General features: G+C 42.0%; 2 protein-coding genes across 6 annotated transcripts in view; both read right to left on the reverse strand.

The window, feature by feature from the left end:
* Positions 1–165: 165 nt before the first annotated feature.
* Positions 166–11,600, reverse strand: LOC136676850 (serine/threonine-protein kinase RIO2-like). The gene is made up of 10 exons (XM_066654111.1): positions 11,386–11,600; positions 10,545–10,683; positions 10,325–10,441; positions 9,638–9,813; positions 8,485–8,573; positions 6,825–7,016; positions 5,588–5,680; positions 3,488–3,898; positions 1,841–1,937; positions 166–652 (listed from the first exon to the last, which is right to left on the reverse strand). The coding sequence occupies exons 1-10, from the start codon at positions 11,449–11,451 to the stop codon at positions 491–493; spliced, it is 1,542 nt and encodes a 513-aa protein (XP_066510208.1). The 5' UTR covers positions 11,452–11,600; the 3' UTR covers positions 166–490.
* Positions 11,601–12,700: 1,100 nt separating this feature from the next.
* Positions 12,701–27,014, reverse strand: part of LOC136676841 (ataxin-2-like) — a 36,228-nt gene continuing 21,914 nt past the window's right edge. For 2 of the 5 annotated variants that reach the window (XM_066654096.1, XM_066654100.1), the window contains 10 exons: positions 26,626–26,993; positions 24,870–24,936; positions 23,205–23,351; positions 20,709–20,726; positions 19,747–19,816; positions 17,880–18,073; positions 17,272–17,398; positions 16,103–16,485; positions 15,033–15,207; positions 12,701–13,329 (listed from right to left, as the gene is read on the reverse strand). In XM_066654096.1, the coding sequence (XP_066510193.1) occupies positions 13,301–13,329; positions 15,033–15,207; positions 16,103–16,485; positions 17,272–17,398; positions 17,880–18,073; positions 19,747–19,816; positions 20,709–20,726; positions 23,205–23,351; positions 24,870–24,936; positions 26,626–26,993 (1,578 nt within the window). In that variant the 3' untranslated portion in view covers positions 12,701–13,300. The remainder of the gene's footprint in view (positions 13,330–15,032; positions 15,208–16,102; positions 16,486–17,271; positions 17,399–17,879; positions 18,074–19,746; positions 19,817–20,708; positions 20,727–23,204; positions 23,352–24,869; positions 24,937–26,625; positions 26,994–27,014) is intronic. The other 3 variants (XM_066654097.1, XM_066654099.1, XM_066654098.1) reach the window with 3 other exon arrangements.

A 27,014-nucleotide genomic window follows, 5' to 3' on the forward strand; every position in this document is an offset into this window, starting at 1 on the left:
TTGCGTACAGCCCCCATTTGTTTGTTTTAATCAATAATTTGAAGGTAGTTTGACCAGAGGAGTTCAAACTGATGGGGATGTAGTGTACGGTGACAGTGATGATAAGCTCCTCAGCTGTGGTCAAGACAAAATTATATCAGCCCCTTAGACAAGTGATGACCTCATATTTAACAAAAATTTATTAATTTCATATACAGCTCATCAGATGCCACACAGTTATCAGTTAAACCCTGAACACATTCTGTAAGGGAGAGATTCTGGATAGAGATCAGAGCACCAGGAGCAGGCATTCTCCAAAAAATGTTCCACCTGTTCGTGAAACGAGAACACACCTTTCAAATGTTCTCCACGTTCATTTCAGCTCCAGTTCTTATTCTGAACCCGAATGAAGACACTGCCAGCGCTGGACCATCTGTTTGGGGAATGCAGGGTCAGTGTGCCTTAGGCCTAGCCTCCACAGCAAACTCGAACCCGGTCAAAATCAAACTCCTCAGCCCCAGAACTGAGCCGCCTCCAGGCTGCTCTTGATGTTGCTCTGGTTTTCTCGCCTCTCTTTGGTCACGAGGTTGGCCTCTCCTTTCTGAAGTCTCCGTCTCTGAGCGGCTTTCTGTTGTTTTGTGAGCTGCCTCCTCACCTTCTGTCTGATCAGCGCCTGCAAAAGGAAAAGGTCCACGGTCACCAACAAACCAGAGAGCGGCTTTCAACTCGTGCTACAGCCTTCTCATCCAATATTTCATCTGAACGTAAGAGTCCCCATCCCCTTCGCTCCATTAACAGCTCGCTCTGTTCTGAGAAGAATCAACACTAGATCTTGGACCATTTCTGATTGATTTGATGGCATTCAGTCTTGAGAAAATTATTGAGGTCAGGTACTGACACCACTCCAATTGATTCGAAACCTCTGGAATAATCAAGATGCATCCAGAGAACAGCCCCACAGCCCGAATGTGTTGGTCTCTTTGCATTATATAAAATGTCCAGATTAACGACTTCCTTTAAGGTCCTTTTTAACTCGTACCGAGATGCAGAGGTGGCAAAATTAAAATGTCAAAATTAGGGCTGTCAATCAATTAAATTATGCCACAATTTGCTGGAATTATTCAATATTAATTACATAAGAGAACAGCTTTTAATAACTCATATTTAAATGTAAAACAAATAATGGAAGATTAACTATAAATATATAATTCCATTCTGTTGGTGTCTATTACTTTAAATCACAACAACCAACTTATAATTCTAGGCATTGTATCTTTGGAAGGGAGACACGTTTGTAGTGTGATGTGAGCAGCTGGTGAAAGGAAACTATTTGATTCGAACGTCTCAGTGTAGTGTTGATTTTTTTTATTAGAATCTCAAATTTCACAAACGTTTCAGGGCGAGGTTCAGCTTCAGACACAAAAACTTTAATGTACATAATTAACGCGACAGAACAACTCATGCCTCAAAGGAGAAAAAACAGGAGGTGTGTGTGTGTGTGTACACATGAGAGAGACAGAAAGAGGAGAGGAGGAAGAGTAAGACTGAAAGTTACCAACACTACTTCACCCCACACTGTAAAAAAGTGAATTATGGGAGGAAGCTGTTTGCAGATTTGGTAAAGAATTAGCATAATTATAAAAATGTGTGTTAAAATCCTATTCAGCGTTTCATTCCTATTACTTGACCCTCTGTAATTATCCCAGATGGGTCAGGACAGGTGAACTGGACCCAGTGGTTGAACACTACTCAGCCCAATGTTAACACTGGACACACAAGACTGTAAAAGCTCATACACTGAAGCGTTATAATAATAATTATAATAATTCAGATTACTCAGAAAGAACCTGGTTCTACTCACTGGAGGAATTGTGGAGCAGCTGGCCACACTTCCAACAGAAGACTCACTAGTTGTTCTTTGCCGGTGTTCGTTTACATGGAGCATACTCTCTGGATCTCTGTGGAATTGGAATATGACACAATCAGCAAATTTAAACCTTTTAAAAGTTTGCTAAGATGTGGACTGCCAAGCCCTGACCATTTGGGACTTAACTTGGACTTAGCAGTGGCCCTACCACAGCAAACCAAGCCAAAAAACGAGACACTGGACTAATATTTGTTTCACTGTATTAAATGTATTAAATATCAGACGGTATTTGGTCACGATCTGAGTATAAATGCCCTGTGTGAAACAAAATAGTGTTTGTTAGTAAATGTGTGTGTACACTAATTACATGCAGTCATTGTGTGTAGCCCTTATCCAGTTCAGGGTCGTGGTGGGTCTGGAGTTTACCCGGAATCACTGGTCACAAGGCAGTAACACACCCTGTAGAGGGCGCCAGTCCTTCACAGAGCGACACACACCAGAGTTCCCCGCAGTGCTCTACAGTTCGGGTGGCCGCCTCGACAACGTTGTCCACCCCCATTCTACACTCAATAATAAGAGATCCTTCAAAATTCCTAAGTACTTTCTGTGTTTACCGCGTTATTCCTCAGTTTTCAGTCACAAACACGCGTTCTGAAGTATGATGCGGTGTTTGTAGCGAGCTGTGTGTCATCTCTGAGTTTCATCGCAGCTGTGTGTACAATGTTTTGAATCATTAATTTGAATTTGCACTCGATTTGTGAAACGATACACTCAATGAGGAACTGGGTTGGGTGTAGAGTCGATTCAAAGCGTCCAAACACCACACAGAGCACAGAATTCATGAAATATCAGTGGATATTTAATACCGAATGGTGACTCGGTTAATTTCTTGAGCTTTGATTCCCAACCGGAGCGCGCGAGGGCTGATGACATCACTGGGTTAGGATTTTATTTTATTTTATTTAGATTTTCTTGTTAGTAGGAAGTTGTTGTAGCACACTAGAGGTGTTATTGCTCATGATGTTATTGTAACAAGAAACTAACTGCACATTCTCACACACAAACAGACACACCCACCTACAAACGTGTTTTTGGACTGTGGGAGTAAACCAGAGCACCCGGAGGAAACCCACACAGACACAGGGAGAACACCCCACACTCCTCACAGACAGTCACCCGGAGAAAACCCACGCAGACACAGGGAGAACACACCACACTCCTCACAGACAGTCACCCGGAGGAAACCCACGCAGACACAAGGAGAACACACCACACTCCTCACAGACAGTCACCCGGAGGAAACCCACGCAGACACAAGGAGAACACACCACACTCCTCACAGACAGTCACCCGGAGGAAACCCACGCAGACATAGGGAGAACACACCAAAAGTTATGTTAGGGGGTCTACCGAGGACCACCAAGGCTCAGCACATGTACAATCCATGAATCAATGATTCATTCACAAGTGTGTTTCTTACTACAAATTGCAACAAGTAGCTGTTTGAACAGTAACTACTCAAACTGTGCAAGCAGAGAAGCTTCTCTAAAGATCTGAACTCTTTAATCCAGGTGCTGAAAAGCCTCTGGTAATGATATTTTATCATGTAACACTGATAATACATCAACATTTCAAACATACCTAAAAGGCTTGAACTCTTTGTTGAAAGCAGAAACGTCCACCAAATCGGGACATTCGTCATTCTCAAGCTCCTCGTCACTCCTCAAGTCTGTAACCGCATCAGTCTGAACATCCTCAGTGCGGTCGTCTTTCACTGATCCACTTCCTTCATGTTCCTCTGGCTCCTGCTCCCCTGATGGAGCCTCGTCACCCAACTTCAGCCTGTCCAGTTCCAGCATCGCGTGTTTATATGCCTCGAGGTCGACGGGCTCCTCAGGAGCAGACTCTGGAGCTCCAGGATGGCCTTCTTCCTCATCTCCACTCTCACTCATCTCACCCTCCGGGCCGACCGGGTGGAGGAGCTGGTCGTCTTTCTGCAGCTCTTTGGTGTAACCACTGGCGGAGATTTCCACATCGAGAGAGCAAGCTTTTCTGTCCAACAGAGAGAAAACGTCACTCGGGCACTAAAGAAGAGCTTTCAGAGGCTACAGAGTGCAGAAACCTAATCCTGTGGGCTGTATATAAGCTGTGAAATATGTTCCCATTAATAGGAGACAGTCATTTCCTCTGGGAATACAGCATTTAGCAACAAGTGACACAGCGACAAACCGAGTTGAGATAAATTGTGATGGTGACATTACAAAACATTGGCTTCAACATATCTTTCCGACCAAGGTCTGAGGCCCCCAGCTTCTGAGCTCTGAATTTCTGTTCATAAGCATTTAATTACTGCTTTCCACAGTGTAGTAAACTAAAAATCCACAAAAATGGACACGTTTTTTTTTGGTTGCTAATGAAAAATGAAGCATGTTTAAAAAGTAGAGATGCACAGACTGCAATTTTATTGGCCGATTTCGATTCCTGATTTTTGTTTGACATCTGGCTGTTTCTAATTTTATCTGATTATCTTTCTTTCTAAAAATGTTAAACGAAAACATGCTGAAACATTGTGTTTCCACTTTTCTTTTAATAGAAACATTCTACTTAAAAGTATGCGCTGAGTTATAGGACAAACATTTTCTTTTTACAAACCTTCAAATAAAATAAAGAGCAAGGTTTTTTTTTTTTTTTTTTCCAAAAGAAACAAGTTCCTTCAAGGCTTACTTTCGACTCGGATGTGTTCACCAATATTGACGATTAACGCCAATATTAGCTTTGTAAACTGACACGTTTAAGGTGGAAATAAAGGTTTATCTACCTGCTAAAATTAACATTTATTTCGAAAGGGAAAATCAATAAAGATGACATCAGCCACGACTAGTGACACATTTAACACTAGAAGCGCTGCTCAGGGTCAGTCACAGCTGTCGAACGACTGGATCTAGTTTGCTGTTTGCTTCACCGTCTCCTCCCTAATCTTGTTTCTCTCAATCCGAAGTGGAGCAATTTCCAAGCACCCCGTGTCTGTGTTTTTGCTTCTGTCGCCCTCGTGTGGTGAACTAATGTAAATGTGACCGTCACAGAATCGGTTATACGAGACTTATTGGTCATAACTAATGACCGGCCTATCACGCTGAAAACTGGCCAGTTCCAGTCACTGGACGATCGATCTGTGCATCTCTATTATAAAGCATCTGATAAAGAAAAAAATAGAAATACATATCACTGCTCTCCAAAGAAAAACATTCTCTCCATTGTTATCAACTTTTAGTTTACTACATCATTCGAACCCAGCAACACTGAAAATGTCATGATGAATCAATGAATAGAAATGCTGCAAAATTACTCCAAATAGAATCTTTACATAGACTTCTACTGAAAGAACGTTTACTTCCTTTCTCTTTGTAAAAGTTGCTATTCTGTAGATACGTGTTTTTCTTTGGACACTGATGATAGGTAAAGTTTATTTGGACATTTCTTTTGCAGAAGCTGGACCTTGTACACGCCCCATAACTGACAACACAAGGGGCACAGCTTCAAGAGGCAAACTGCAAAATGTAAACAACTTGTCGCTTGCTATAGTGTGAAAGAGGTGTGAGTGTGAGAGTGTGTGTGTGTGTGAGAGAGAGAGAGATTAAGAGAACTATCAAACTGTGGCACACAAGTGACCAAGGACCTCTGATTGGTCATAATCCATCTACCTGTTGATTACAGCAAGCATCTTGCTTACTAAGAATGTACCTGATATCTTTAAACGTTGGGTAGAGTTCACTTTCATAGTTGAATCTTTTGATGAAGAAATCTCGAACACATTTGACATCTCGGTCAAAGTACCTGAGGGAAAAGAAGTACAATGCACTTTTAGAAAAGAAAAACGTAACCTTACTCCACATTGTTATATGGCTCTTCATTCGCGCTGGATGAGGGGTCCTAAAGCAGGGCAGACATTGTGTGATTTCAGAAACCTTGGGTACATTTGAACCCTCCATTGGCCAGTGCTCCTTAGTCATCTGCTCATTTGGCACAAAAATCATCAAACTCAGTGGGTTTATGTTTGATGGTAATGTCAGGTTTTTTGTTTGTTTTTGGAAGTTTTCAGTGGATTTTATACTGTATTTATATCGATATCGAAATTATATCGTATCGACCAAAATTAAGAACTATATCGTGATATATATTTTGGCCGTATCTTCCAGTCCTAACATTAAATAAATAAAACATAAGATAAAACCACTGTTTATAAACAAATCGATATATAATCGGCTCTAGGACAGAGAGACCAGAGAAAACCAGAGAACAGAGTGGACAACACTCTGGTCAGAAAAAATTATAACAGATCTATCCATATACTGTAGAATATGTCAGTAATGTAGTCATGGTGACAGGCCTTTGTACACTATGTATTATTATAAATAATTACATTATATTAGTAACAGCACCTGAAACTACGGACACTGGAAGCCTGTGCTAGCATTTCTCCTGCGGTGTTGCTATCAGCGTGTGAAGAGTGGGAGAAGAGGGTTGCATTGACAATCCAACACAATGGGCAGCACTTTGAACACATTTTATAAGTGGTCAGAAACTTGTAAATAACTCATGAAAGAATAAAGTTACGTTAAAACCAATCACACCATTGTTTTTCTTGTGAAATTCCCAATAAGTTTGATGTGTCACATGACCCTCTTCCCATTGAAAAAAAACAAAAACAAAAGTTGGATCCAAAATGGCCACCATGGTCACCATCCATCTTGAAAAGTCCCCCCCTCCCATATACTAATGTGACACAAACAGGAAGTTAATATTCACCAACCATTCCCATTTTATTAAGGTGTATCCATATAAATGGCCCACACTGTATATTTACTAATCAATATATGTAGTAAACGATCTGAACATGAAATTAGAACTAAACACTGAATCTGAACTTTGGATTTGACAAGTTGCCATTCCAACAAATCCCAAAATTTAGAAAAGTCACCATTCTGCGTTTGGATGAGACGTGGACACCATCTGGGGGAAGTCTATCATCGTGATGTGATCGTTGTCATCGAGCATCAGGTTGAACTCATTGAAGTCTCCGTGGATCAGGCCGTGATTGGCCAGTTTGACAACCAGCTCCATGATTTCACTGTACAACAGGGCGGGGTCTTGGATTTCACGAACCTGACACCTGTGGAAACAGAGAAAGCATTCAAACTCCGGGTGTGTAGAGGAATGTATAAACCAAAGGAAGCTATTTACAGCTAGAAACTTGAAATATTCATTCATTCATTGTCTGTAACCCTTATCCAGTTCAGGGCGGCAATGGTTCCGGAGCCTACCGAGAATCACTGGGTGCAAGGCAGGACCACACCCTGGAGGGGGCGCCAGTCCTTCACAGGGCAACACATACATTCTCACACAAACACCTATGGACACTTCTGAATCTCCAGTCCACCTACCAACGCGAGTCTTTGGAGCGTGGGAGGAAACCCACGCAGACACAGAGAGAACACACCACACTCCTCACAGACAGTCACCCAGAGGAAACCCACGCAGACACAGAGAGAACACACCACACTCCTCACAGACAGTCACCCGGAGGAAACCCACGCAGACAAAGGGAGAACACACCACACTCCTCACAGACAGTCACCTGGAGCGGGACTAGAACCCACAACCTCTAGGCCCCTGGAGCTGTGTGACTGCGACACTAACCTGCTGCACCACCGTGTCACCCTTCTTGAAATATTAAATATTCTAATGATAAAAGTATATATATATATAAGAAATTCCACATAATGCAATTTTTACAGCCATTTTAAGCTTGTGCTCCAGAGCATCACGATTCATTGCCTGACTCAGTTTATAATTTATTTTACTGCATCATTTGAACACAGCAGCAGTCCTTCACACTGGACGAACATTTAATGATGAATCAACCAATTGAAACGCTAAAAAATTATTCTGAATAAAATCTTTTAACACTGACTTCCACTGAAAGTTAGGAAGGTTACTTCCTTTTCCTGTAAAGTTACTATTTTAGAGACACATTTTTTTCTGTACAGTGACGATATACATTTATATACACAAACTAAAGGCTGTATTAGCTGGGTTTAAACACACTTAGACCTTTGATCTTTATCATTTGCAGTTATAATTGCACTGTTTTTCTCCTTGCATCCACTGTCTCTATATTTTATATTTGTTTATTCCTATAGCTTATGTTTGTGCAGAATACTGTATGTTGTCTATGGATATTTATGGATGTATTTAAGTAATGGACTGATCTGTAGACAGTACATACTTTTAAATCCATACCACCTGGTACCGTGCTGCAGCCACGGCTATGGGAGGTGCAGTTATTCTGTATTATCTTTTATACTGAGCCATTCTTGTAATGAATGTATTTATATCTCTTTTGTATTGTTTGCTTCTGTCTGTTACTTTATCTTCTGTATCAGTAAAAGTATGTATCTTTAGATTACTTAAGTAATTATTAGAGGTGACTGTAAGCTTTCGAACAATATGCATTTTAACGTTTCCTACTTGTTGTATCGTAATTTTAATAAAATATTAGGGATTTAAAATAGCAATTCAATATGACCAGGGTTAGTCCTTCAGAGGACAGATGTAGTGTGAGGGTGTGGTCCACTCACAGTGGATATCCATTTATGAGCTCCATGACGACTGCATGTCTGTTGTAATCCACTGGCTTTGGGACAGGAAATCCCCGGTCATACAGAGCCTGGACATAAACAAACAACTGTTAAATACATTGCACTAAGAGGAACAGGGCCGACTGATGAAACTGATATCTAGGAGAGGCTCTGTTCAGGACAAGTGTGGCATTCAGTTGAAAGTCAGTGAGGTCTCGTTGCTCAACCCTCCATCAAAGGTTCACACCTCCGGATCTGTGCTTGGTCTCAAATGGCGCTTTTCCATTGCATGATATCTACTCAACTCAGCTCCACAGGCATTTCAAGCTGCCCCTGCCAATGTAGCCGGAGACAGCGGGCTTTGGAAACCACAGCAACGGCGGTGGTAACGTTAAGCGGTGTTTACTCGTGGTGTATTGGCGTGTTGTTGTTGTTTGGGACTGAACACAGCTCCGTCATCAGTTCAGACAGATCAGTAGAGTTTGTTCCTTCCTTGTTGCAGCGTCCAGCTCTCGCTGGATTCTTTCGTTGGCCACCGATCCAAGGAGCGTTTGAACCTCTTCAAAAGACCACGGCGTAATTTTACGAGCTGCCGTCGTGAGTCGGATAAAAACAAACGTGATCTCTGCTGCAGCTGGAGATTTTACAGATGGAGAGTTGGTGCTGGTCGTCTGCGTTGCGTGGCGTAGAGTGACGACTCTCTCTGGACAATCAGCGCTCTGCAAGGTTTACACGCCACGGTTTAGTCCCTACTCGATTCGCTCTGAACCACGAGAGAACAGCCACTAAACAAGAACCCGCTTCCAGAACCAGGACCTGATTAAATAGTCTATATATAACTATAAAGCTATATATTCAGGACTGTACCTATAGATGGTGTCTTTCCATGAAAGAAGCTCAAAGATGAAGTAACGTCTTGAGAAAGAGTCTCAAATAAATGATCAAAATTGGGAAGAATGGGGGAAAATAAATAAATGAATTAATCACATTGAAAAAAAGGAAGCATTGATTCTGAAGATTCATTTCATTGGTCTCAGTTGTAATAAAGGGGGACATATTCTCCCCTTTTCCGTGAAGTGTACACAGCTCTGGGGTCTTAATGAAATGATCCTGTATGTATGGTGCTTTAAGGAAACTGGCCCATGACTCTTACCTTCATGTAGGCGTATTCCTTCATGGCAGAGAGTCGGGACAAATAGAGCCAGGACATCTTGTGCCTGTGCTTGTGATAATCTCGTTTGTTCTTCAAGTTCCTGAAAGACATTCTTCCAAGACGGTGGAGCTTCAGAGCAAACTGCTCCCCTTCTGCGTTTGCAACTATGTAAATATCTGTTACGAAAATATGAGTAAAACGTCAATTCACTGAAATTTAATTTCTTCATAAAAAACCAAAACAACAAATCATCGAGTGCATTTATGACACATGGAATACAGGTCGAAAAGAGTGTGGTTGGACTGTGGTTAGTATTAAAGGAACACTAAGTAAGATTTAATTTGGCTCATGGGCTCCCCCTACAGTTGCAGAGTGTAATTCATTGTTATAGCACTGTCCTGAAATCAAGGGGGTGGGGAAGGTTGTTTCCTAACCTCCAAAATGTACATAACCACCACTCCTTCCCTCCTCCTTGATTTCAGGACAGTGCTGTAACAGTGAATTGCACACTGCAACTGTAGGGGGAGCCAAAATAGCTAATCTTACCTAGAGCTCCTTTAATACTGATTCAAAATAAAGCATTATTTTATATGGTAAAAATTCAGATTTGTCTTAATCTCAGTCCAAGACACACCCAGCAATATTTATCAGAACTGAAAAAAAGGAACCCAGACACAAGGCACTAACCCGACTCTTTGCCGACTCCCATTTGGTTCCCAACGGACAGGACGACGTCTCTGGCCGACAAGGTTTTCAAAGCCAGATAATCGTATCCGCCGTAATTCAGGCGGTATCCCTGCACAGCTAAAAAACAAACACTCTGCTTAAATCACCAGCAGGAGATCCGTATGTGAGGAGGAAGAGAATGACAGGCTTCTGAAAGCTAACCGCAGACTGAAGGTCTTACTTTTCGTGCGTTCGTACGCCAGCAGTTTGTGTTTGACCAGCTCTCGCAGCACTTTGTTACAGCCGCCGTGTCTCAGACTGGCGATGGAGGAGATGAGGCTGACTGGCACAATTTCATGATTCTTCATCCCCATTTCCACCTGAACAAAAGCGTAAAGCGAGTTTTTGTGAGGAACAGTTAGACGTGAAGCACCTCATGAGACCGACTTGTAACTCACTCACTCATGTTTAACAAAATTATCCACTAGGTGGCACAATTCAGTGTTTCACTGTGGTTCCTAGTTTAAAGGGTAAAAAAAAAACAAAAAAAAAAACACTGACTCCACAGCGCTGCTGTGTCTGATCCACTCACTAAAAAACACGTCAGTGTCAGTGCAGCGCTGAGAATGATCCACCACCCAAATCAGACCTGCTCAAAAAGGTGGATTTAACGTAATAACTGATCTGTGGAACAGAATCCGAGTCGACTCAACTACTCGAATGCCTGGAATCGAAGAATTGATTCTTCGTGTTCGACTCTCAGACTATAAACATATTATAATTGAACATATACTCATATTAAGATTATCAAAAGCCTCGTCAAAATGTTTCCCAGACACAAATTTATACATTTTCAAGGCTAATTTTTCGAGGCTACATAAAATCACTGTCTGACGAACCGAACAACTCAATAAAACACTCAGAAAAGTTTTAACGAGGACAGTGTGAGAAGAAATAGCTACGTACCTCAGAAATATATAAGTATATGGTAAACATATTTTACCATTTGTTATTGAACATTTGATATTAGCTGGTAAAGAAGTGGCTAAATGCTATACGAACGGTTTAGAAATGATACTTACCGCCGTTAGCACTCGAAAATCATCTCGAGAAAGATATCTCAAAACGACGACGTTTAACTTCCCCATAGTGTGAGAAAAGGAGGGCTTTTAGTGACACTTTATACACGGCCTTCGACCAAAACACATGCTGCAAACTGAACGAAAGGAAAGACCACGAGTGTTTCTACCGACACACAGTGTTAAAGCTTTGCCTCCATCTGCTGGACCGGAGCTCACAGGCCCTGTTCCAACCCACGCCCCAGAGCCCTACGCCCTTTCTTGAAGTGCACAATTTTGTGCTCTCTACGAAAGGAGTCAGTGCTCTGTTTCTAAAGCTGAAACACGATTGGGACACACCCCACGCTCCAACTTTGTAACATGCCACACCAGTCATCAACAAACACTCCTCCCTTTTCATCAGAACAAATCATATCAAATTTATTTGTACAGCGTCTTTTACAACTTACGTTGTCACAAAGCAGCTTCATAGTTTCAGAACAGAACATTTAAATCAAAGCCCAATGCGAGCAGCCGAAGGCGACAGTGGCAAGGAAAAACTCTCTCGAGGCTGGAGGAAGAAACCTTGGGAGGAACCAAGACTCACAACAGTGGCAAGAACAACAGATGTATTAGATGTATTTCCGAAAAACAAAAATCCTCATATCCTTAAAAGTAACTCTACAACTTCACCTTCGTTCATCACGCACTGATATATGAATATGTAATTACTCCCAGCCATCATCCCCCCACTACTCACCTGCAGCTCGAAAGCCCTGCCCAACAGGATTTGATTTGCTTCATAGGTGTGTGACCTCAGAAACCCTGTCAGTCTAAACCCATGATTTTGAGACTGTTTTTGGAACGCTGCAGGTTCAAATCAGAAAAGCTCAGCCATGACTTTGACCACTTACTTCACTTATATGCTTTTTTCTGGAGGACTTGCAGGCAGGAAGTTTACATATTTGCACGTTTGGACGCCTTCATAAAGCTCTACGAACACACTAAACTAGCAAAGCTAGCTTGCTAGTCGTACAAAAACGTCAGAGGAAGTTCCACCGCTTCCTACAACAGTTTGCACTTCTGAACACAGAAATAGCAGAAAGGCAGGAGTAGAAACAAATGCTGCTCTCTCCTTTTCAGTGATTTCTCTTTATCTTAAAGGCTCCTCCAGCTGTAATCCAGCAGTGTGCTGTAAATTAGCACAATGGCTCTGGAAATAATAGTGAACTAAAACAAAACACACCATCTCTCAGGGAATATAACACAGAGACATGTACAGTTTTTAAAACTTTTTTTTAATGTTTTTAATTTTTTTTATTCATTTATATTATCTACAAAGTAAAAGTTCATTTAACTTAACAGTTTAATAACGGTCAAGTGTAATGGGGCTCATCATTTGATTAATAAATAATTAATGTCTTTTTTTGCCAAATATATGTTTTAAATCAATGGAAGTTTCCGTTTTGTTTAGTTTGGTTAGAATGTTTTTTCCTTTGTTTGTTTTGTTTGCTTTCCTTTACCCCAAGTTCTTGAACGCAGCGATAGCAGCAGCTTTTTAACAGTAAGGTTAATACTGTCAATAGATTGGAAGAATTTTTCATTAACTTAGAAGGTGCAGACAAAATGAAAGTTCCAGTTTCTTGACTTTCGGTTTCTCACTCGTAGCATTGCTGTTAGAACGTGAAAACAGTCCCTCTCCCGTTAAAACGCTTGTTAAAAAAACCCCACAACATTTCACCCCAACTTCTCTTGTTAGCATTAATTACTGGTGGAGTAGCAGAAGTGCAGCATGACTGAAGTTTCTGTGGCCGCTTCACTGGGTATTTAGAGACGGAGAAGGAAAGGAACTGCTCAGCCGGGCAGGTCAAGGGTGGGACCAGAAGGTTTTGGAGGAGCATGTTTCACTGGAGTCGGATCTCTGTTTCGTCCTCGTCCTCTACAGCTGCTGCTGATGATGAGCTTGTACTGAACACAGGGAGAGGGGGGGGGGGGGCAATAATCAATCTCAAATATGTTTGAATAGCCAGAGATTTCAGACTCCACTTTTTGTCCAGGACTTTGTGTATTATTAACTGGCTATAAATAAAATAAAACAATAATAACAGCAGCCCAGGATAATGGGAGCTTCTCCTTTGTTTCTTAGCTGACACTAATGTTGACTCAATTTCCTTCATTCATTGTCTGTAAGCGCTTATCCAGTTCAGGGTCGCGGTGCGTCCAGAGCCTACCTGGAATCATTGGGCACAAGGCGGGAACACACCCTGGAGGGGATGCCAGTCCTTCACAGGGCAACACAGACACACACACACACACACACAGACAGACACACACAGACACACACACAGACACACTTTTTGAGTCGCCAGTCCAACTACCAACGTGTTTTTGGAGCGTGGGAGGAAACTGGAGCACACGGAGGAAACCCCACGCAGACACAGGGCAACACACCACACTCCTCACAGACAGTCACCCGGAGGAAACCCACGCAGACACAGGGAGAACACGCCACACTCCTCACCGACAGTCACCCAGAGGAAACCCACGCAGACACAGGGAGAACACACCACACTCTTCACAGACAGTCACCTGAAGGAAACCCACGCAGACACAGGGAGAACACACCACACTCTTCACAGACAGTCACCTGAAGGAAACCCACGCAGACACAAGGAGAACACACCACACTCCTCACAGACAGTCACCCGGAGGAAACCCACGCAGACACAGAGAGAACACACCACACTCCTCACAGACAGTCACCCGAAGGAAACCCACGCAGACACAGAAAGAACACACCACTCTCCTCACAGACAGTCACCTAAGGGAAACCCACACAGACACAGGGAGAACACACCACACTCCTCACAGACAGTCACCCGGAGGAAACCAACGCAGACACAGGGAGAACACACCACACTCTTCACAGACAGTCACCTGAAGGAAACCCACGCAGACACAGGGAGAACACACCACACTCCTCACAGACAGTCACCTGAAGGAAACCCAAACAGACACAGGGAGAACACACCACTCTCCTCACAGACAGTCACCCGGAAGAAACCCACACATACACAGGGAGAACACACCACACTCCTCACAGACAGTCACCCGGAGCGGGAATCAAACCCACAACCCACAAGCTCCAAGCCCCTGGAGCTGTGTGACTGCGACACTACCTGCTGAACCACCGTGCCGCCCCCCCTTTCATAAATAAATTCCCCTAATTGTATGAATGGGTTCTTCCAGTTAATTAACAAGTATGATCAATTTTTCTGAGACTGCTTTTGTTAAATTGAGGAAGCAAATTGCTTCATTGAGGGAATAAATTACTGAACTAGGGGAACAATTTATTTTTAGAGTGAATTAACTGAGGGAGCGCTCATTTTAAACTTCCAAAGCAATTTTTGTACCAATGATTCCAGGTAGGCTCTGGACCCACTGCGACCCTGAACTGGATAAGGGTTACAGATAATGAATGAATGAATTATTTATGAATGATTTAAAAATTGTCTTCTTTCAAGTCAGATCTCTTCTCACTTTAGTTGCATGTAAAAAGTAAACATCAGCTCTGCATTGTTGATAATCACTCCATTTACAAGACTCAGGTCTGCCTCTGTTTCCTCATGTGTAGAGTTATGTTGTGCTTGTTTCCTAACCTGAAACCATACCTGAAGGGTGTGCCATATAGGAGAAGTGTGTAGTTGAGGAGACGGGTATAGCGTTAAGAGTGCCCTGGGCCATTGGGGGCTGGGGCCCAGTAGGTGGCTGAGTGGCCATCAGCATCACAGGAGGGTGGGATGCAGTGCCGTGATGAGTGGGCACCATTCCTGACTGCATGTGTGCCTAAATAAGAGAAAGATTACAGCAATGAAAAGGGGATTTAAGATCCCTTAGTATGTAGCATAGCCATACATTAGCCTAAGGTCACAATACCCAGTGCCATTGAGGAGGCCAGCAGGATTATAAAGCTCTGGGGGATGGAAAACTGTGTTTTCTCTAGAGCACTTTTCATATATGAACCCGGGAGAATCTGGGAGTTGCTCTATCAGACACGTAGCGCACAGCGAGAGATGTGTGTCAGATGGGTTTCGCAGTTGAAAATCATCCACATGCTTTAGGCATGGGCCGGCACCTGTGCAATGTGTACGGGAGATACAGAGTGATTCTCCAGAACATTAGCAGCTGTGCTCCCACAGTATGACATGTGTTATGGATATAGCTCCTCTGGGTAAACGGAAAATGTCAAGCATAGGATTCACAGAGCGCCATTCAATACCTCTGAGACTGGATCAGTAACTGACCTCCACAACATTCAAGCAGCTGAATATAATCAAAAAGTGTCCTGAAAAGAGAAGCTTTTACTGCAGTAAAGGAATGACGCACTACCTATTATTTCCCTTAATTTTAGAAGAACAGAGAAAGTATTGCATCAATCACTGACATTTAAAGGAATACTAGGTAAGATTTGGTATTTTTGTTCCTGGGCTCCATCTACAGTTGCAGAGTTAAATTACACTTTACAGCACTGTCTTGTAATCAAGGGGTCGGGGAGATACATAATGCAGTTTCTGCAGTGCTGAGCTCTGAGTAGCAATGACAGAGACTATTTTCCCTGTTACAGCTAAGTGAAGTGTCACAATGATTTTAAAGCTGATGATTTTGAACATCTCAAGCACTTCCAGAAGCTGTGGCAACAAGAAAGGGCAAGCAAACTCTCAGCCGAATGAATGGACCTCACCTGTGGCACGTGAGCCATATGGTTGGGGTTGTATCCGTGCTGAACCTGGGAAGGGTGGATGTAGACAGCTTGCTGGGCTGAGGGGAAGCTGCCCTGTGGGGACTGGGGGTTGGGGCCAGGGGTCATGGAGGGAGGGGTGGGAGCCAGGGCTGAGTACATCTGTTGTTGCTGGGGGTTTCCCAGGTGGAGAGCTTGAGCAGCTGCGGCGGCAGCAGCGACCTGGTGCTGAGGATGCTGCACAGGGCTCGGGGCGGGGTGGCTGCCTCCATTTTGACCGCCCTGCTGCCCCTGTCCCGTGGGGGTAGCTGAGGGCTGTGGGTGCTGAGGGTGAGGATGGAGAGTGGCACTAGGGTGTGGGTACTGCTGGGGGATCGGGGCAGAAACTGAAAAACACAAGAGAGGCAAGAGTTCAAATGTGGAATTATATCTACCAGCTAGTTATTTCCCCAACATGTTAAACATATTGTGTAAGAAGTGCACATTATTTACAGTACAAGTGAACGTAAAATTATCCATTATTTATAGTGCTTTAAAGTACAGTGCCAAACAGCTTATTCTGTCATTGCCTCGTTTGGTGTTTGGTGGTGGACTGGATGATTGAAGTTTGAAGAAACAATTAAATTGGCAATTTAACACTTTATTCATTAAACTAACAGGAGCCTCAGTAGCGTGTGGAAGAACCATACACAGCCACAAAGTCCTTTTCAGAAAGGCAGGATTCAGTGCCTGTTCCTTTAAATGAGAAATAAAGACACAGCTCACAGCCAAGCTCCGTTTTAGCCATTTTTGCTCAGTTCTCTTTACTCTCCGTTTTTACTCAGTGCTCTTATTTCTCCGCACTGGTGTCTGTTTTAACCTCAGTTTAACCTCATCTTTGTGTTCTCACAAATGCAGACGAGGAGCGGGGCAGTTTTAAAGTCTCTGCACCTGATGTCAGAAGCAGAGCAGAGTCAGAACGTTTCCCACGTTTCCTGACTCAGGCAGCACACAGAAAACCGCCTGGGTGTTCTAATGTGCACATGCACTGACCCCCCGTTAACTACTATTTGTTTTAAAGCAGCAGTGGTACTTCTTTAATCCAGAGCAGGAGAAATGTGTAGGTGCATGTGCAGTGGATATGGGAATGATTAGGTCATAAGGCTGTTGAAGAGCAGGGTTGGGGTTCTTACCATACATAGTGTGCGTCTGCTCACCATACTGGGTGGTGGAAGAGGAGACCAGGCTGGGTTGGCCATGGGTGTGTGGGGTGAGCATCCTTGCACTGCCCTGCATCACTGGACTAAAAACATGCTGGGGCTGGAAAGGAAGACAAATAAAGTGTAGACTTTAAACAATGAAGCTTTTCATGAGAACAAGTCTTGGCTTTTATTTGTCAGATAATTGCATCAAATAATTAAAGCCTTGCCACGTGTATGTATCAGATCGGTCATCTGTTTTTACAGCAGAGAGCTCAAATCAAGCCGTTTACTCTTTGAAAATTTGAGGGAAAACGTGTGTCCTATATGTCAAAGGAAACAATAAGAATGAACATGAATGGGACAAATATGAATACGTGAAAGGCATATTCTATATACATTTTTACATTAATTATAATGTAATAATTTGTGTGTAGACATGTAATTATATGCCAATGTGATACCAACGCAGCACAAACCTGGGGACAGATATTGTGCCATTTTTCAGAGCTGGTTGTTTCCATTTCTTCTTTCCGTTGTAAGATTCTCTAAAGGCATTTTACATCTCAACACAACACGATAACACTTCAGTGTGTTCATACCTGGGACTGGTAGTGAGTCATCTGTTGCACCAGGGGCTGGCTGGCGAACTGCTGGGGGCTACAGGCGAAGTATTGTGTGGAATACGCTGGGCTCGGGGCCACGATGGGGGGTCCTGCAGCCGTGGCTGGGTGCATCATGGTGGACGTGCCTGGAGGATGATGCTGGTCTGGTCTTTGCTGTGGCATGTTGGGTACTGAGAGAGGGGTAATGGGAGAGACTGATTTTGACAGATGGTCGTTTTTAAAAATAAATCCATGTGAACGATAATTCTCTCAGTCTTTGCTGTCAAAGGTATGGAGATATTCCTTTTATCTGATGAACCTTTAATCTCTATAGAAATATTAGGTGCACAAATTAGTTTAAAGTGTTTTGTGTGTAATGTACATTTGTGATTCAAAATTCAAACATTATCCAGTTCCTTTGTCATTTTATACATAGTGTTAAAAACAACAATTGTCATTTTATTAATAAAAAAAAATGAACCTAAACATTAAGCAGTTTGAAAACGGCAAGCGAAGAGATTTTACTGGTCACTGTTTTTGTTACGAAAAAGAGCTGCAAAAGCATCAATTTTTGTTCTTGGGATAATTTTTATAACTATTATATACATTACACAAAAACGTTTTAGAAGTTCTTTGCACAACTAATATCTGAAACAAAACAGGACACTGTGGTATCAGGCATTGTGACTTTATACACACTGGAGCACCTGCACATGAGACTAGAGGTCCCCTGCACTGGGCTGTGGAGCAGTGAAACTGTATTCTCTGGAGTGATGGAGCTCTGGGATGAGTGGGAGTAGCATTCCTGATTCAAACCTAATCATCCAACATCATTACCTGATCCCACTAGTGCTCTTGTGATGGATTGCCAACAAATCCTCACAACAAATGTTCCATATTCTAGTCAAAAGACTTCTGAAAACAGCAGAGTCTATTACTGTAGCAAGTCTACAAACAAATAGGGCAGCACGGTGACGCAGCAGGTAGATGTCGCAGTCACACAGCTCCAGGGGCCTGGAGGTTGTGGGTTTGATTCCCGCTCCTTGTGTCCACGTGGATTTCCTCTGGGTGACCATCTGTGAGGAGTGTGGTGTGTTCTCCCTGTGTCTGCGTGGGTTTCCTCCGGGTGCTCTGGTTTCCTCCCACAGTCCAAAAACACACGTTGGTAGGTGGATTGGCAACTCAAAAAGTGTCCGTAGGTGTGAGTGTTGCGAGTGTGTGTGTCTGTGTTGCCCTGTGAAGGACTGGCACCCCCTCCAGGGTGTTTTGCCGCCTTGCGCCCAATAATTCCAAGCAGGCTCTGGACCCACCGAGACCCAGAACTGGATAAGGGTTACAGACAATGAATGAATTCAAACAACTCCCATTGGCAGTTTTGGGACTTTGCGGTAACTCTTGTATTAAAATATTAAAATGGAAATTGTGATTTCATTATAAATAAATGAATGAAACGAAGTATTAATACACACGTTCAGTAACATCAAAATAATTATCTGTTAATGGTCTAAATATTATCCCCAAGAACAGAACATAGCTTTTTCCTGATGGAGCTCATAATGAATAAAGTGACTAATAAATTCTCCACGCTCATCATTTTCCATCGACTTAACATTTAGTAGTAATTTTTTTGTTGAATAAAATAACAGTTGTCATTTTTACTGCTACACATCTGTCACCATAAAATGGCAAAAGAGCAGGGGAATGTTGAATTATGAATTACAATTATACCTTACACAAATATGCTGTAAAACGTATTTGTACACCTAATATTTGCATGTGGTGTTTGAGAAAATACAGGTAAGTAACACTCTTGCACACACACATATGCAAGCACCATGCTTAAAAACAGCTGCAGCCCTCTCACCTTTACCTGGTCTGTAGGACTTGGACTGGGTCATAGGCATTTGAGGAACCTGAACGTACATAGCAGGAGTCTGAGGGATGAGGAACACAAGTTAAAACAGCTCGGAATTCAACCTCGCCTCTTCGTACAGGGCTGTGTGAAGGATTCAACTCATAATCATCCTCAAATCCTTCAATATCCAGGCTTTTAGAACAGTAGGATATTGTGTGCGTCAACCTTGTCCCGTTTTGGGATGATTTCTTTACTTTTTTTTTGGTCCGTTTGGGAGGTGCAACTGATCCTAAAGCACTTCCCATCTTTGTTGTCCTGCAACTCGCGCTATTAATGAAAGAAACCTCCACAACCACCCACTGTGCTCACTGTGTTAACTCCTTATTTGTTTTTCTGTTGTGGTGCCAGATTAAACCCACATTCAAAATTCATTTAACATTAATCCTCTGTACATTTTCCATTTGCACAATGTTTAATAAAACACAGACAACCGAGAAAGTCATTTTAAAATGGAATATTTCACTTTTAAACAGTGAAACACAAACTTTGAAATGTCCCATGTTCACAGGGACCATAAGATGATCTTAAACTCTACATAAGGAAAAGCCTACAGGTAAATACACAGGTACAGTATCAGTTTCAGACTCAACTTTGGTCAACCATTTAAACTAAAAAAATTCCTAGGGAAAACTAAGAAAATAAATTGCAAAGAAATTTTACTTCATAAGTAAAACTTAAATTATAAATAAAAAGTGCCCATTTTAAAAATCATATGTTTAAGGATGATAACCTAAGCTAAAAAAGCCATACAACATTAGTTATTTATTAGTGATATCAATAAATACAAACAAGAGAAAGACATTACGGTAGGAAAAGGACAAAATTCAACATTGGCTGGGCACTACTTAAGCAGGCAATCAACTCTTACAAGATCAACAGGGACAAAGGAAGAAGTTTAGAATTGCACAAACCTTCCAGATAATGCTTTTCTAATGGAGAGAGAGAGAGGAAAGAAGGAAAAGAAAAAAAGAACCAGTCTTTAGTTTGATCATCGTATGCTACTGACTTGTCTAATGCTAAACCACCCAAAGCTACTGTTGAAATCACTAGGCTATCCCTTGACTGGAAACTCAACAAAAAGAAATAATGAGCAATCTGCCCTAAGAAACGCTGCAGTGAATTCAAAACAGTGCTTTGACAACATTTTCAAACTCAAAATTAAAGACAAAAAAAGTAATTGCCCAAGTCACCAATTTTACTGAAATTTTTGAAATAAAATAAAAAGGGGTCTAATTGCGTAAAGCACCTCCAGACACATGCAATTTACAGCAGGTACTAGTCTCGTCATCTTTCATTTAAACGATCATGTAATCTCGGTCATGCACTGGGAGTACATGCAATTCATTTTAGCTATGCAAGAAATTAACAAGTGTGAATTCAGGAGACATGAGAAATGCATGTAGTGTTCAGCAAAGCAATGGTCACAAAATAATTACAAAACTCCTGAGAACAAATGGTTACACACAGCAGAAAAAAAGGGATGTAGTAACAAACAGAAACATGATGTATGATATCCAATAGAGGTGGGAGAGAGGCTTAAATCATTACCAAAATGAAAGTACTGTTACTGAGTTTAAAATAAACTCCTAGTAAAAGTAAATCTACTTTGAAATCAGTGTGTGTGGAAGCTCAAAAGTAGCAGTTTGAGAAAGCTAAAGTGACGAATAAGATTCAGTGCAGTAATCCAGCATCTAGAAGAACAGGAAGTGAAAATCGAACCACTCTGTTCTTCTCTTTTGGATAAATTTGGTCTAAAACAAAACGCTATAAAACCCGTGTAATGTTAGCAATGACCAGGCACAGAGCAGGACACTAACTACACAAAATCACATAAGATATTAGTGACTAGTGACATGGAGAAACAGCATTTAGCTGCTACTATACTATAGCTGCTCTTAAATGGAACCAGTTGATGGAGATCATTAGATCATCAGTAGAGCACCAGTGCAGATACTTTTAAATCCACACTGAAAATGTTCGTTTGAGCTCAGTTTAAAAAAGTTACACTTTTTATTGTGTTAAGGCAATTTACATTTTGCAGTTCTTTAATATTTTATTATCTAGTTTATTGTCTGTTCTGTTACAGCATTTTAACTGTAGATTTTCTGCCTTTCTGCGGCATCAGATCCCAGGAATGTTTTACTGCAGTGGTTCTCAAACTGTGGTGTGAAGCAGTGAGTGGTGGGAAGCCAGATGACCTCGAAAGAAATTGTAATTAATTAAAGAATTATTTAATAACTGAAAATGTTCACGTGTAAACTACATAATGTTTCAAGGTTTTTATAATTAAGCTTTAATAAAAACTGTGTTTAAAAATAAATAAATACAACACGGGCTACAGTAGTTCAGTCTGTAAGAGAAGGGCTGCTGCAGCGTTCCCCCGCTTCTTATTTCCAGGGAGGGAACGCGATCTCCCAGCGTTTGTGAAATCCGTCTAAAGAAAGCCCAGTTTCAGCTTCTTACTGAATCCTAGCAAAGGCTAGAGACAGACGTGAGTGATTAGGACTTTACTGCAAAAAGGGCAAAGTGAAAACAAGAAAATCAAACCAAGACCAACCCAGCGACGTACTCCTCAGCCCAGAACGACTAAATCTAGAGGCAAAAATAGAGAGAACACTTAAGTACATCAACATGGCCGATCTTCACATCATTAACGCCCTAAAACTACAACTCCACGCCTCCTTCACCGACTGATACAAGTGCAGAGAGCTGCTGTGACCTACTCTAAGCGCCACACTGTTTTCACCTATAGTCTATTAAAGCGCATATTAAATGTACCTCTTTTTATTTGTATCAAAATGCTTATTTCCCCAAAACTGTATATGACCTCATAAATGTATAATGGTGTTTAAAACAGGGTGTATTTCTGCCTTGGGCACAGTGATATTGGGTAGGCTCTGGACCCACCGCAACCCTGAATCTTAAAATGATTGTGTAATCCATGCCAAAGCAAGACTAAGACTGATGGGTGGTACTTGGTCTAAAGTTTGAGAACCGCTGTTTGAATCACTTTTACTTATATTTACGTTTATATGACTTAATATTTTTATCTCCCACACCTGTCTGTACCTTCTCGTTTATAAAGCACTTTGAATAAATGCAGTATATGAACGATGCCACAAAAATAACCTTGACCACATGCAACTACAAAGTTAGATTTCTTTACTCTTTTGTATTTATATTTAAAAAATTCAAACCCCTCAATGCTCTACTTGAGTACAAACTTGTGTAAATATATAACAAGTCACAACCTACCTCTGATGTGAACTGAAATATTAGTAACGGCTCGAGAAACAGGACGGTGTTAACAAGAGATGGTCAGCACACTTAGAACGAAGGTGGTAACGATGGAAAGTCATGGAGATGAGGTGTGGATGTAGGAGAGTGGAATTATGGGTTCTGCTCACCTGTACTCCAGGGCTGACCGGGGTCAGAGGGTACATCTGTGGGAAGCACATAGGCTGGCCGTACACGGCAGGGGGCTGTTGCACCACGATGGAGGGGCTAGGTTGAGCCTGAGGCCGCGGCAGAGTGGGAGTTGTTGCAGGTTTGGGCTGGTTCAGAACCAGTCAGAAAATAACGCTGGATTACTTGACACACTCAGTTTCTTTCCTTCAATTCTTCATTTGCACTTTTAAATATTGTAACAGAGCACCCAGGAAGTGATCCCTGGGTTACTACATGACTTTTATCATCTGCCTTTGGAACACTAAGTCTAAAGAAGTGGTTCCCTCAAGGTGGGAGATACATATTATTACATAATTAATGAAAACTTTAATACACAATACAAAAACATACAACATGTCAATTAAAAGGTGATTTGTCACTTTGTTTAAGGTCCAGTTTTGTATAAATAGTGGACATTGGAATCAAATATATGTACGTGTGTGTGAGTGGAGGGGTGGTCGGGATCAAAACAAATTCTTGTCTTCAAAAGGGAGGCACCGCAGAAAAAGTCTGGAAACCACTAATTTAAAGCATTCTCAAGAACGATGTGGTCTTAATGTAACACTGAACTTGAAAGTCGAAGGAGAAGTCATTTAACTTATTCATTCGAAAGTGAAGACGAAATGTAGACAAAATGATTATATGAACTTAGGTTTACTGCTCTTCTTGTAATTTTATTTGCTTTTATAAAGACAAAGATGTTTTAAAGCCACCGTCCACTTGTTTTCACACTTTTCTTCTAATAATTTCTTGTACATTTTTTGATAAATGTGCTCTGAAGTGGCACAGAAGTAAAGTTTTCTTCTGTTGGATTTTAGTGGGTGGGTTTAAACTTGGCTGACGTGATGTTGGTGCTGCCAAAGTACCAACCAGTGTTAACAATATATTTACGTAAATCACCACCATAAAGACACGGCCATAAGCAGATTCAGCCTCTAAAGCCGTGTTGTGAGAGGAGTTTCTCAGGAGATAGTTGTAATGAATTATTTTAGAAGTCTCTTCAACAGTAAAACTCCTGAATCTGGATGCCATTATAACAACAGCAGAAGGAACGAGCCGCAGTCCCCCAAACTTACCACCGGCACCATTCAAACCTCTCAGTCCACCTCTCAAGGTGGGTACAGACTACAGCTGTCAGCTCTCAGCTCCCGTCTGCTGCCGGGGGCGTCCAAAACCAGGCCAGTTCAGGGTTTTGATTTTCTGAGGCGATTCTTTGCTACTGACACTCACATTGCTTACGATTTGACTCACACACATCTAAGAGCAGCAGACTCTGACTTTTGCAGCTTTTAATCACTATTAAACATTATTATTACATAAATTAATATTAAAACAACAAGACGTGTAAATTCTAATCCCTCTGCGCATACCATCATACATTTTATATAATTTAAAACGAGTGGACAGTGGCTTTAAACGGTTTATTCTGACACAAACATTTTTTAAATATTGGGAAAAGACCATTTCCTGCTGATGTGAAAAAAATGCACTAAATAGTATGTGTTGGTACTAAACCTCTACAAATGCTTATGACAGTGTTTAAGTTAGGACTGAAACTACAATGGAAAAACTATGCTTTTTTGTGTGGCCCAAGTACTCCATCATTTTATAATTTATATACTCACTGGGGTGGCAATAGCTCTGGGGTTGAACTCCTTGGCATTGGGATTAAGGGTTGATTTTCTAACACTCCTGTGTAAAATAATAAAAACAAAACAAAGTGAATGACTGGATGAATAAAAAATTTACACTTGTATATCACTGTTGTAGACAGTTAAAGCACTTTACATTCTTTGGGACATTACGTCTTGTGTACACTACGGGTCTGTCCCAAAACCTAGTGAGCAGTCTACAACACACAGGCTGTCATAAGATAGATAGATAGCTCATTCTTAGATAGCTCATTACGCTGCCCAATAAGATCTTAATCTGGGCAAATTTTAAGGCAGCATCAAACCGTTCGTCAGCCGCAAAGGCAATCCCATGATTCAATGCAAGCACAACTCCCATCTATTTCACTCTTCTCCCAGAGCAAAAATAATTGAAATCGCAATAAAAACAGGAAGACTAGAATCCATTGCAATGAAACCCTGTGGCGTCGCTAGCTGCTAAGGGAAGTAAACACTGGTCACGTGCGGTGGGCAGGAACAAGCCGTTACACAATCACTCTCCAACTACAGCATCTCAATAATCTCCCTCATGACGACAGAGGTCTGTTAGAGCACTGCCGACTTAAACAGCTGCCACGTCACGTTTGTGTGGAAACTGCAAAAAGATGTGTGTCACACTCTAAAGAACCGAGGATAATGCACTACACCACTCCAACCTCCTGCTCAAATGAACCACACAATGCCCCCAAACACTTGACTCACCTTACAGAGGAGACGCAGGTACATGGAATTACAACTTGCTGCTGTTATTGTTGACACTGTTATTTTTGGGTTCCCTGGGTCATGGACATGAAGACGTGATCTCTACACACTTCAGATGGACTAAATTCCACCTTAAATGGTTCAAAAGAAGTAGTAACATCCACATTGAAGTAGGTGCACCATTTAAGGTGGAAAGGAAAATACTTTAGGTAAAAATGTTCAGGTGCATGTGCCTCTCGTACAATGTAAATTTAATTAAATGAGAGAAACACTATAGAATTTCTTTGAAAATGAGGACGATGACTGGACGGGACCTGACCACAGTGGCACGTGCAGCCAGTACTTTGGGCCAACACCCTGACTTTGTCCAGGAAAATGCCCCAGGAACTTTTAGGACCTCAGATTAAAAAGACAGCTTCATTTGTTCAATACAGTGTTTCCTGTTACTGCGCGTGAGGAAATAGCTTTCACACAGACCACAGAGATAGCGCCCCCTGCTGGCAACACCAACACCACTTCCACTTAGTACATCTGCAGGTTCAGGTGCTATGGCTGCATGGTTTCTGGTGTTGAGATAAAATGATAAGAAAAATAGGGCTCAATTTACACTGAAAAAAAAGGATCATAAAATTGGAGCTAGTTCACATTCCAGGGCAAACCATCCAAAAATAACCAGCAGACCCCGGGGCAGACTTGAGATCCTTCTCAGAAACATGGCACAGAACAAACAATGCCATTTATCCAGCCATTTAGACAACAGCCAACTGTACTGTCATGGATCCCTGGTCACAGAAGGACAATAGCACCACTGAGAAATCCTGAGTTCATCCCTGTAGTGTAGAAGAAACAGGGCCCTAGTTTAAGAAAAAAAACGAGTCCCTGAAATAAAAAAAAATACGCCATCCGTCAAACTGGCCCTGAGACTGAGCCCTGAGACTCAACGCTCAGGTCAGTTCCCACTTGTGCCCTAGTGGCCGATAGGCAGAAACATCTATGGCTCATTACTTACTCCGGTACAGGGTCTTTCTTCTCCTCTTTGTCATCCTTGTCTGATTTTGCAGAAGCAGTGACAGCAGGAGATGAAGTCTGGACCCCCTGAGAGGTCACGTCTGGCCCTCGTTTCTGCTCAGACACGGTGCCAATCGCTGAGGAAGAGGGAGACGGAGAAGGGGCGCTAGGCTTGTTCCCGGCAGGGGTGCCAACCACAGCCGCTGACACGTCATCGCTGCTGGAAGTTTCTAAGCAAACTTTGGGTCCTGCTGAGTCTGTTGTGCTCTTGTCGGTGGGCTGCTGCTCCTTTGGTTTCTCTCCAGGGTCCCGACGAGGCTTGGTGACCATAGTCTCAAAGACCGTGTCTGGATTAGCGCTGGACTGCAACTGATTAAAGATTTACAGTTT

This window comes from Hoplias malabaricus, chromosome X2 (genome assembly GCF_029633855.1).
Source record: "Hoplias malabaricus isolate fHopMal1 chromosome X2, fHopMal1.hap1, whole genome shotgun sequence".
In the NCBI taxonomy this organism is placed as follows: domain Eukaryota; kingdom Metazoa; phylum Chordata; class Actinopteri; order Characiformes; family Erythrinidae; genus Hoplias; species Hoplias malabaricus.